Source organism: Symsagittifera roscoffensis, chromosome 5 (assembly GCF_963678635.1).
Source record: "Symsagittifera roscoffensis chromosome 5, txSymRosc1.1, whole genome shotgun sequence".
In the NCBI taxonomy this organism is placed as follows: Eukaryota; Metazoa; Xenacoelomorpha; order Acoela; family Convolutidae; genus Symsagittifera; species Symsagittifera roscoffensis.
Window position 1 is genome coordinate 62349147 of NC_087066.1, and position 12624 is coordinate 62361770.

The 12624-nt window shown below is 34.8% G+C and overlaps 1 protein-coding gene across 1 annotated transcript; it reads left to right on the forward strand.

The window, feature by feature from the left end:
• The first annotated feature begins 970 nt into the window (after positions 1–970).
• Positions 971–9714, forward strand: LOC134845834 (uncharacterized). The gene is made up of 3 exons (XM_063862922.1): positions 971–1922; positions 3177–3533; positions 9237–9714. Exons 1-3 carry the CDS (start codon positions 1304–1306, stop codon positions 9545–9547), a joined length of 1287 nt encoding a protein of 428 aa, XP_063718992.1. The 5' UTR covers positions 971–1303; the 3' UTR covers positions 9548–9714.
• Positions 9715–12624: the final 2910 nt, after the last annotated feature.

The window sequence follows — 12624 nt, forward strand, 5'->3', positions numbered from 1 at the left end:
TTACTGGTTTTTCCAAAAAAAATCGATTTGCCTAAAAGGAAATATCATTTCACTGGCAAACATTGTCGGAAAACCGTACATACATTTTTTTGAAAAAATATGGTGAAGTTGCTAGAAAAATTTTTCTAAATTAGTTTTTGGGGAAGTGTGCGCCAAAGAAAAAACTTTTTTAGGTCAACATGTTCCAAAAAATGCCTAAAAATGCTTTCTTGGCCGGCTTTTTTTTTCAAAAAAAATGGCGCATACACTTTGGTTAAAATAGGGTTGTTAAAGTTATTTAAAAGAGCCAAGAAAATCAGTTTAGTCTACCTACAAAAAAGGCCGACAAAATTTTCAAATTTTTTTGAAAAGCAGTCACCCATCTCGATAAAATCCTAGATCCGCCCCTGAGTAAGACCCAATACAATCACATATTGCATCAGTAGATTTTTCGGGTGAAGACGAGTTAGTGAGACATTTTTTATCCAGATATAATGGAGAGAAGAAAAAAGGCATTTCGATTTCTTTTCCTGTTCACGTAGGGACAAATTAGCTCACGTGTATTGCAGTTAAGTGTTTTCTTCTCCCTTTAATGAGCTTGTTCGGGAAATTCGATGCCAGATTTGTCTCTGAAAAGGAGATCTAAATTGACAGATAGCGGAAACCCAACACTGAGATGCGGATGTACTCTGGGGTATCAATTAAATATTAACAACTATTGAAAAATAATCTTATTTTTTCTTCATAAGTGCAGAACTTTATTTTGAAAAAATAATCAATTTTCAGTTTTTTAAATCTCAATATGTGACATTTTTTTAAATTTTATGCGTGTCCAATCGAATTAGAATTTAATCAAAAACAATCAAGGTATTTTTTTCAATTAAAAAAGTAGTCATGAAAGAAAAAAAATTCGTCACTTTTTAGTTGAGAAGAGTTTATCTTTTATCGTAGTCATCAAAAAGTTGTATTCCCTGAAATCTATTTTAAATTCGGCTATCTATATCAATTTAATTGCAAATAGAATACAAGGAAAACGATTTCATTGGCTGAGGCAAATTACCCTGCCCGCAAATTCGGTACGTCGGAAGGAAAATTCACACTAAGATTGTCCCCAAAATTCAATTCCACAAAATTCTTCCCTTTTTCTGAATTCAGTTTTCACCGGATATTTTATGCCAATTTGCTTTCAATAGCTTTAACAATTTATAGCTACGACTAAATTGTAAAATATCACAAAAACAGGTGGAAAACTTTCGACAAGCAATCATTTAAATAACCAAAAGTAGCTAACATAGCTGTTTTTGCAGTAAAAACAGGTTTTATTATGGCTAGCGAAGTTGCGATTAATAAAAATCATCAGCAAAACCAACTTACTGAAGTAGAGTTAACATCTTTGGAAAACTTCGTCAAAAACCTTTCCCCAAAATTAGAAAAACGACAGGTCGTCAATTTCGTCCCGGAGCCTCAAAATTACTACCAGTCGCTCAAAAGTTCCAAAAACTACTCAATTTCCGAATCGCCCGTTCAAGAATTCCAGACTAGTCAGAACAACCCTTTCTATTTGAACAGTTATTTGTTCCCGTTGCCGACCGTTCAAAATGTTCACGGAACGAGTTCTTCGACTTGCAAAGAGCCGAGCAGCAACACAGGCGAAATAGTCAGTTCTTCGTCTCTGCATTCGCTGGACAATGTTGTAGCGTCTCAAAACTCGACTTTGGGCTACCATGGTTATTACAATGCCCAGAGTTTCATAACTTTGCCGAGTAACGAGCTCGGCCAAAAAGTCGGGCAGTCGATGTTGCCGATCATCCACGAAAGGTGCATTTGTGCTAGAGACGATTTAGGAAACCGACTCGGCTGTAGTTCGGAAATGCCGACTAGTGCATTCGGTTCTCGATTTTATTTGGCCAAAAAGCTGATGCCTCCTTCCCTTACATGGATTGGTGAGAACACCGTTTTTAAATTTACAATTATTTTGCCATTTTTTAAAGCATAATGGATCAATCTCCACCACGTAATGACCAATTGAGCTATCAACCCCCCCCCCCCCCCGCAAGCAAAAACGGTAAACCACTACAAAAAGACATCAGAAAAAGCAAGAAGATAGTTGATGTGTTGTAGCACGCAATCAATTGACCGTCTGAAGTTTATTTTATATGACTATCGAGAAAAATTTTGAAAAAAAATCGAATTTTATTTAAAAAATTTTTTTTTTTGCAAATTTTTGTTTGGGCGACCATTGCCTCATCGAGGTATGCGACTTACCAGGGTTGATGATCTAGCCTTCTATCTGAAGATCAAAAACTGTTCTCTGCAGCACCTTAATATTGTATGCAATACATTTTTTATCCTTTTAGGACAGAAAAAAAGTCGCTTTATATGACTCAGTTTTATTGATTCTTTATCACTCTGATTGTATTTTTTGATCTTTGATATAGTAAATTTTGGCGTTTCATATTCGTTGGAGAATCTGTTCTATGATTTCATATCATTCAAACTATTTTCAAGTGGTGGGGGGGGGGGGGGAGATTGCTCTATTGATCTAGCATTATTTCTGTAAATGCTCAGTTAACATCAAGTTTCGATCAAAAAAAAAGAAAAATATCAGATAAGTTATTGCTGCCAGATTATGGCGGATGGGACGGTGAAGATAAAACTGACGAAATTTTCGATTGAGCAAAAAAAATTGTACGAGATTCGAAAAAACTGCTGCAAACGAGTTAGTCAATTCTTCGAATTTGTATTCGCTGGACAAGAATGCAAACAGGCGCGGATCTAGAAAATTCTCGAGGGGGGCGGATATTCAAAAAACTTAGCTATAAAACCCTAATTTGACCAAATTTTTTGCGCCGCAGGCAAGGTTTTGAAAAAAGGCCAAAAATTGCGTTTTTAGACACTTTTTGGAAAATTTTGACCAAAAAATTTCTCCACCCTTAAAATTAGTATATATTGGCGCCCAAGGCGCCTTTAGAAAACTTTTAAGGTCCGTCACCAAAAATGGATATCTCAAAATAGTACAACGAGGGGACCATTTGGGTCGGCAGGGGTCGAATCCCTGAAGGGAAAGCGTCCGCCCCTCCGCCCCCCCCCCCTCCCTAAATCCGCTACTGGTTGCAAAACCCAAGAGTATTTGAATTAGTTTTCTTGGAATATTTTCGGAAAAAAGCAGAACATTTTAATGATTTCTTATTTTTCAGGAGTTTTATGGACTCTAATTTCCGTCACACTCGCGTTTCTCTCCGCCTTCAGCATAATTTCTTCGACTTGGGTGCTGCAGTTCGCCGATTCTGACCAAAATGGATTCGGCCCGATGAAATCTTGCCAACTGACTGTGGAAGACAACCTGTACTTTGTTCAGCATTGTTCATACTTCGTTCTAGACAATGGAGTGATGAATTGGCCGAGCAGTCCCTTTCAAGTCACAGCTCTTCTCTATTCTGTCGGAACGTTTTTTCTGCTAATTGCATCGATTTTCGCTTTTTCGTCTTTGTTGACACTTTCAGTTTGGCGACAAAGAACGAGCTGGCTCGCCGGATATTTTCAACTTTCAGCAGGTAATTTAACTTTTGTCCAAAATATATTATACTTTTTGAAAGTTTTTGATTCTCCCGGAATTTAAACGGGATCGTTTCAATATTTCAAAAATTACACGTACACACTAATAAAGGGTCAATCTAACGGTTAAGAATATACGAACTTGCATCTAGCTAACAATCTTTCCCCCTTTCAGAAAAGGGGGGAGATTGTTAAAAAAAAGAGTAAGTTAATCGAATTTTCGACCAATCAGAATGCAGCAAAATTAAAATTCTCGCCAGAAAGCTCTAGTGCTAATTTACTGTTTTATTCAGAAGGGTGGAAGTTCTTTAGATACCATACCATAGGGGGAAGGTTGTTAAGTAGATCCACAAACTTACAAGCTACAAACGAGCCTATTGTAATGAATCAAGGTAGTAGCAGATTTAAGGGGGTGGGAGATGCTTTTTTCAAGGATTCGACCCCTTAGCATCCAGAGGCTCCCCCTTAGATACCATTTTCCGATGTCGATTTTTGGTTGACCAGTCCTAATTTTTTAAAGCGCCTCTGGTGTCAGTGTGCTCTAAACTTTAGGGAAGAGCCAATCTAAAGAAAACAAAAAACGTTTGATATTACTTTGAAATTTTGTGTTTGCTTCAAAGGTGTATTTTTGTTCCAAGTCACTGAATTTATTTAAGCTTTTTCAAAGTTAATAAATAATGCCTTTTATCATAAAAGCCAAAAATTATTATTTGAGTTCTTTTTAGGCCGATTTTCAAACAAAAAATATGCGAAAGTTTGCTCTTTGAAATTTATTATATGACCTTTGGACAGACCAATGACCTCTTATGCATTTAACATCAATTTATTTCTCAGTATAAGACTGGTTCTTATGACAGGGGTTCTTCTGGGGAAGTCTTTTCCAGCTAAATTACAGCATAAAGACTTTGACAAGGGTATTTTGACCGGTTGACAGGAATTTTGACAGTGATATTCGACCCTTTAGGACAAGGACGGATCGAGGATTATCTCGATGGGGGAAGGGGGGGGGGGGGGGGGGGGGATATGGGGAAGCGATTTTAAAAAATTTGGTCGTACTTTTTTAGGTTGACACTAAATTGAATTTTTGAATACTATAAAGAGCCTTTTTGGACAAAAAAAAATTGCGCCGCAAGCAAACTTTTGAAAAAAAAACAGGACAAAAATGGCATTTTTGTTCGTTTTTTTCTGAAAATTTTGACCAAACAATCGCGTTTTTCGGCGCGCGCTCCCCTTCAAAGCCACTATATATTGGCGCCTTTAAAAAATTTTAGGGTTGGTCGGCCGAAAATGGATGTCATAAAATAATATCAAAGGGGGATCAAGTTAACATCCTCCCCCCAAATAGACCAAGTTAAGATACTCCACCCCAGCGCTGAGTTAAAATTAAATTTGCTAAGCGCTGCATGTAAATTGCTCGACTCTGCTTGGAGAGGAGTTCGAATACCTGAGGTAGGGGTCGCAGTCCCTAAAAAAATGCGAATGGTAATTTTTTCAGATTTTTTGGAGAATAAAACTTTGGATTGTTTATTTACACTTTTCTTTGATCTCTGAGCTGTATTTGTAATCATATGTTTAGCTTACATGCCAGTTAATCAGCGGCCTTATTTACGTCTGAGTAATAAACAAAATCTATATCTATAGACCAGAATTACAGATACGGAGATCAAATTTCAGTCTTGCGTTTGTGATCACCTGTGAAATCGATCTCCATTTTCGATCGTGAGAGAAAAATCTTTTAATCTCATTTCGATAAGGTGTCGACGTACTCCTAGATTTCCTTGTTTTTCGGTACCAATGGACCTTCTCAAATCGTGTAGGTTTGGGCTGCTATAATCCTCTTCCAATTATAGGTTATGTTGTCCTGTAGGTATGATAATTAAAGGACATTTCGACTTAATCTGGGATAAATCTGTGTCTTAAATGGAAGAGTGATCAACAAATTACCCATTATCTATAGTCTCCGTCAAAAATTACCCCAAAAAGACACAAAATGTCCCCTTACATGCGCTTTGAAACAACTTTGGAACCAGTACTTAACAAAATTTGTGACATTTTCGCTATTCTAGACATATAATTAAAAGCGTAAGCTAATACTGGCTTTATTTTTTGTTATCCATTTGTGAATGACCTTTCCAGATAATTATAGACTACGAGTTGTCATTATTTCTATCGCTACGTCCTCCCATTGAAAACGGGCTTCTTTTCCCCACAGTTCAATTACTACTTAGAGTAATGGAAAATACTTTTTTATTAAAAGATAACATGTGCACAAAAGATAACGCCTAAGGGTCTGTCTCGAAATACACTTTTAAAGACCTTTTCAGACTAAAAGTCTGTTTTTCCTAAAACTTTAAATGCATTCTGGCGTCAAATTTTCTCAACTTATTCTTAAATCCTTCCAAACCAAGTCAATTATCTTTGAAAATTGCGTTTTTTTCTAAATGACCAAAATCAATTGTCGAACCAGGAAGAAAAATTTACTAGATTTACTCCTCGTAAAAGTACTTTTTTGCAGATAAGAAACGCCCATTGATTTCAGCTGATTTTTTGTACTTCCTCCCTTCAATAAGTTTAATCGCACATTTTGTCTGTCTTTCAAATGCAATCAATTCCAACCTCGAATTTGCTTGTCTTAAGAAGATTAAATTCGCGCTCATAAAGATTAAGACGCTGAAAACACAGATTATTCAAGTTTTCTTCAACTTTTCTTTATTTTTTTCTTCAAAAACGACCTTATATCTAATTAGGTCTTTGAAATAATGAGAAAGGGATAGTTTTTACTAAGACGGGCCTCGTTTTTTCTTTATAGGAGTGATTTTAACCTCAAATTTCCTGCTGATTTTTCGTCTAATTAGGAAGAATGGCTGAAAAAATTGTAACAACTATGATTAATTGGAAGCTCTTCAAAGAATAAACAAAACGGAAAATGTCAGTGGGAAGCAGTATTATGTAATAGTACCCGATAGTTGTTTCCCCAACATTTTCTTAGCAATTTCCTTAACGATCGCTATTTATAACATTGACATTTGTAATTGATGTTATAGCACACTAATGTTAACCCCTCCCTCTCACCGCATTCTAGAAACCAGCATTTAACTTAGATCTGGAGCTGCAATTTTCAACAAACTGATTTGGACACCGAAATAGGTGGTTACTTGAGAGTAAAAAAAATGTTAAAAAGTTATAAAAACTGTCGGCAGCCTGTATATGAAACTCAAGGATTCAAGGCTGGTTTTTGGTAAAAAGCATAATGTGTTAAAAACATGTGTCGGTATGAAAAAAAGCTTGCCGACAAAATCCCTTTTGTTTGTTCCGATTGAGAAAAAAAATTGATGGAGTATTTATGCTTGGGGTAGTTTTTTCTCAGACCAATTTAATTTTTTTAATTAATCATTTTTGAGAGTTTTTTAAAACCTTTGAAAGAGTTTTCCACATGTTTATCTCCAAATGTACAATGCAGTACATTTTTATACACCCCACTATTTATTACCCTAGCAATTAAAAATTACTATATTTTAACGACGCTCAATTTAATGCAGCCGGTGGGAGCCATTCGCGCTTGTCGCCGCTGCGCAGTGATAAACGGCTCTATTTTTCGTATACAAACCTACCCTCTGTTGAAGGACTGTCAAAAGTATAAAAGTAGGAAGTTATTAATTATAGAGCGAAGTTTTAACATTTCGGTGTCAAGTTATAAAATAGGAGCTGAATTGTCTGCAATTTACACTGTAAAGAATGAAATGACTATTATGAAAAAGTACGGTGTTAAATTGAGTGTTGTTAAAATATATGACACCCTTCAAAATATTGATACCTTGAGCTCAAATTATATATATTTAGGATCTCTTTAACTATATGCCCCACGGGTACCTAGTAACTAATATCCCGCTATAAAGAAAAGCCCTGAATGTTCCGACTGCCCATTAAGTGGTCTCGATTAGTTTTTGAAGGTTTTGGTAAAATAAGAATTTTAAGCTGATAATATCAATTTTTACTTGTTAAACTTTGAGTCGTGCATAGAATTAATACGACCAATTAGCTTGCTTCACTTCAATTTGGATTGATTATGAATGCGGATCATTTGTCACGCATGAACAGTTTGCGTTGTAAAATAATCTGTTTGAGTAACAACGCCAATGGCAATTTTTGGTTCCGACTTTCGATACAAAAGTAACGGAATATTTGTGCTCGGGGTGGGTTTTTTTTTCTTCAGACAAATTTCGACTTTTTAACTAGCCAGTTTTGACGGAATTTTCTTATATCATTCGAAAGCTATTGTTGTCCTGAGCTTAAATTTGAAAAGATATTTTACCTGTGAACATTTTTCGTAAAGTTATGAGGGTTTAGAGATTGCCATTTTGGCCATTTTGACCAATTTGGGACAATTAACGCGCAATCAATTCGTGCTATTAACGCGTAAGCGGAGAGTTAATCCGTCTTAGAAATCGTTCCAAAGTGGTTGAAAGAAGCTTATTTGCCATAATTACTTTATTGTTACAAGGAGCGAAATCTATTGTTTTTTACTTAATATGGCGTGTGGGGGGATGATTTTCATAGAAAAATTTTCAAATTTTATTATTTTTTGCAAGCATACTCGCTTGGCAGTTCGAAGGTTACAGGATTACAGGATCGAAACCCATACGCGGTCAACTTTTCTAGAATCGGTCTGAATAAAAAAAACACCCCAGATATATCTATTTCTCACTTCCTTCGACATTCGGAACAAACAATCAACGGTTGAGCATATGAGAATTTAAACCAAGTAACGATCTCCCCCTTTGAGAAAGGGGCGATATACTTAAAGAGATCCAAAACTGATATTTCACTTGCGACTTTTTTCCTAATTTATTGGTGTTTGAAAATTTTGAGTTGCCCAATTTGGGATGAATAAGTTGCGTTATTTCAAGTTTTAATTAGGGTGTAGCTTGCGCCTGATATTCAATCCTTCAAATTAAATGATGCATGTGGAATTTTTTTTTTGAAAAGTTTCTAGATTTGGAAGAAAAAACAAATGCAGATACTTAAAAAAAGAAATGGAAACATCAAGGTCGGGTCATGACACGAGCACTTTTGTTACGCCTGTTTTTCAATACAGTTACGAAATGCTTGGTGTATTCTTCTCATAACATCAATTTCAGTTATATCAAAAAACATTTTTCAACAAAAAGTTTTCACAGCGCAATTAAAACAGGAAACCTTGAGTTCAACTGTAAAAATTGTTCTACTATCAATCATTTTAGTGAAGTCTTAAAGGTTGGAAAAAAGCCGTTTTGGACTAACATATGCGCGCGCCAAGTTTTTTGTTTGAGATGATCAAAGTGTAAGGGAAAACTGCTTAAGGGTAGCGAATTATCCTACTCACAAAATTGTACCAAAAAGGTTTGAGGTAATTTGTTTAGTCATAAGATTTGCCTACGACTCAATTTATAATAATAACAATCAGAGTTTGGGTGCAGTTAATCAAAAATTTTTCTTATCAAAAACTGTTCGAGACTAATTTAGGAACAGTCTGAACATTCAGAATTTGCGCTAATACGAGCCCTCTATCATTTATAAAACTCTATAAGCTACTTACTTGTTGAAAAAGTGCTTTAAAAAAGTGGCAACTCTCTGCACTATAAGGCAATTCGATTGCCCTTGTAGATAATTATTGTTCGATTTGAGAGCAGATTTTGAAATTGATTCTGGTTGATTTGTTTCAGTTCTTGTTCAGTCATTTGCTCTCGCCATCTTCCCCATGGGATTCAGAAGTGTCTTCGTTAGGAACATGTGTGGCCCTAATGTGTCCATGTACAATATGGGCAACTGTCACTTAGGGTGGGGATACGTGCTGGCTATAGTCACTACAAGTCTTGTCATTTTCTGCCCTTTTCTGTCCAAATTCTCAACCAAAAGGTCAACCAAGAGGTGCTTGAGGTCAACCCAGTTCACGAATCAGACAAACTCGGGTTACGCAGTGTCGTCATCGCAATGCTCGAATGTTCCGATTTCGCTCTCAACTGGATGTGTTTGAAAATTTTCTCAAACACAGATTTAATCTAGAATTTGAAAAAAACAACAACATTGAATATTTTGTCCTAAATTGCAAGCGTTGGTAAATTAAGATTTGATTTTACTGTTTGTAAAAAAAAATCTTGCAATATCAAAGCATCTACAAATTAGTTTTATACGCTCAAATAAACTGTTCATGATGTTATTTCTAATGTCACTTTAATAAATAATTTTTTTTGTTTGAAAATTTTTAAGCAGAGATAAGAAAATAAGTCGAGTCCCCTAGACGAACCTGCTTAACGAGCATGCTGCAGTTTCAAAGCCGCAGTGATAAAGCTTTTTGCACTTGGAGTTTTCTTTGTTTCCGTAATTTTGACAGAACAAGCAGCTCCAAACTTCTGAAGGTTTCCACATTTTAGTCAAGAATTAGATAGAGGTCGCTAGCCTTTGAGCCATCTCTTTTCCATCTAGGCCCTGCTTTTTGTTGTTTTCATCTCACAATCAAGCCCTTGGCGCCGCAACGTTTTTGATACAATGATAATTGTAATAGAATCCTGCTCCAAATATTGTTTTCTACTAAACACTATAAAAAGATTGTGAAATTTGGATAAAACGACAAAAGAGTTTTAGAAAAAAAAGTTGTGATCTTTGCGAAATTTTTTCTCGTTGTTCGGGTTTTTTTTCTTTGATCAGAGTCAAACTTGAGCTTTCATATAGGCAATGGTCCACGAATGAAGATTCTTGTAACATCCATTGCACAGCAACTTAAAGGCAGCTGAAAATATGCTTAATGACATCCATTAGTAACTTAAAATGTTTTCTAAAAGGTCTGCTCCTAAATGTACTTTATTAGAGAGCCGCGCACAAAAAAGTATATTTTTATGGTTCCGAGAATTTTTTTTATTTAAAGGGGAATTTTAGCAAGGATAGCTAGTTACTGTGAAAACATAACAGAATGTTCCGACCAGTCATAAGAACTAGTGTCGTTTTTCTGTGTAGTGTAATAAAAAGATCAGAGCGAAAAAATAGAATTTAAGCACATTCGACGGTCATAGTCAAAAAGGCCAATTGAAAACAATTTCTGTAAGGAAATGAAAAGAAAAATGAACCGTAATGAGAAATTAAAACTTTTCAAAAAAAATTTCTAATGTTTTCGCAGAGAGTTTTCAAATTTTTGAAGTTTATGATTCCCAAAATGAAGCAAAAAAAAACTCCAACAACTAATTTTACTTGAGTAAAAGTAAGCTTTCACGGCTTAAAATAAGCTTAAATAAGCTATTCTAAGCCTGAACGCTCACCTTATTAACTCGAATTGAGACCAAAAATCAAAAATTTCAAACCGATTTTTCTAGACACTTGAAAAAAAAATTTTAAATTCAATGTCTTTCGAATTCAGGCTGAAAGAACTTAATACGCTATAGAACTCAAATTTGCGTTGAAAAAAATGAAACATGACCGAATACAAAATTCCTTCACATTTTTCAAATGGTCGGATCAGTAAATACAATCAAAGAAGTAGATATTTGTAATCACAAATTTCTTGTGTCAGCAGTTTCCCTTTGGAATACATCTGGTTGGTGCTCTTGAAAATCGTTTTTAGGATCACAAAATTGACTTTCTCCAGTTTTTCATTGAAAAAATATGAGTTCTCAAGAAATAACTGGTCGTTTAATTTCAAAAATCTCTGCGTTTTGGTATCACACTTATATGAACAAAATAGCTCGTATCAGGGCAAATCCTTGATTGTTCCGACTGCGTTTTGATTTCTTTGTAGACCTTGATATGTTTGGAGATCGACTACGTTTTGATTTCTAGGAAAAACTCCGTCATAAATTCTTCAATAAATTTGTCTAAGAAAAAAACCACCCCAAGAACAAATATTTCAGCACTTTTATAAAAAAAAGTTGGATAAAAAAGGTGGTTAAAACAAAAAATGAACTGAACCAATTAATTACTCTTCGCTCGTAAATCAGACTAGTTAAATTGACAATTTGTTTTAATCTATCTGACGTGATTTGTCCATTTGTTGGATGCTGGCTTCAAAATACAACTGTTTTGGTCTCGAAAAGTTTTTGGTAAATTAAGAATTGACAAAAAATGAATTCCAGGCTGATCATGTTAAAACTAAAGTGTAACAGTTTTAGTCGTAATGGAATTAATTGTAATGAAATGGAATTAATAAAACCAATAAGTTGCATCAATTCAAAATGGAAAAAGTTTGTATTGCGGGATAATTTGTCACGCGTGTAAATTATAAAACGAGTAGTTTAAACAATCTCGTGGAAGGTTACTATAGTGGTCTCCAAACCCGGCTGGATTCATGAAGACTAGGACATCAATCTCCCAACACCCCGAAGAGTTGTGTAAAATTTGTCTAAAAAACCATACAATCATATATATTCCTCCTTTCCCCTGAAAGTCGTAACATTTACTGCTATAAGAAACTTGATGATAATCTATTGCTAGCTCGAAGTTGTTCTGTTTTCTTAGAGTACTGCATACATGTCGAAAATAAAATTCATTGAAGTCTTGGAATTATATTTTGGAAGTCTTGGAATTATATTTTGTTTGATGCCGGCTGTAGTTTTGGGAATCTTATAGTTTGCAACAAATAACAGATTTTAGTTTCCCTAATGACAATTACTTGTTACTCAATTGTTTTTCTTAGAGCAGCAGCGGTTCTCTCTGAAACATTTTATAGAGCTCTATCTTAATCTTTTCCCTCGTGGACAAATATTCTTAACCCTGTAAAAGTTGCAAAAACGAAAAAATGCTCTTAAAAACGGTTTCTAAATCACTGTTTTTTTTCTAATGACTATCGTTATAACTCCATATTGTTTTATTTGAATTTTGTTCTTAGTTTTTTTTGTTGTTTACTTGTCTGAAAAACTTCCAAAAATTTCGCTCCAATATGTAAACATTTTTGAAAAGGAAAATATCAATCACCAAAATTTTTCATTTCAATAAAATCGGTTTTTTAATCATTGAAAATGGGGAGGAACTTTGTATTTGGGTGTGTTTTAGATTTTTTTTCACGCAAAATCAGGTAAAAAAAATAATCGGATCAGTTTGATTGATAGTTTATATAAAAAACCCTTT

Excerpts from the sequence above, each read along its gene's own strand:
- LOC134845834 (XM_063862922.1), top strand. The coding sequence starts at position 1,304 with ATGGCTAGCGAAGTTGCGATTAATAAAAATCATCAGCAAAACCAACTT. Across the intron at positions 1,923-3,176 it reads TCCTTCCCTTACATGGATTG|GAGTTTTATGGACTCTAATT; the intron begins GTGAGAACACCG and ends CTTATTTTTCAG. Across the intron at positions 3,534-9,236 it reads ATATTTTCAACTTTCAGCAG|TTCTTGTTCAGTCATTTGCT; the intron begins GTAATTTAACTT and ends GATTTGTTTCAG.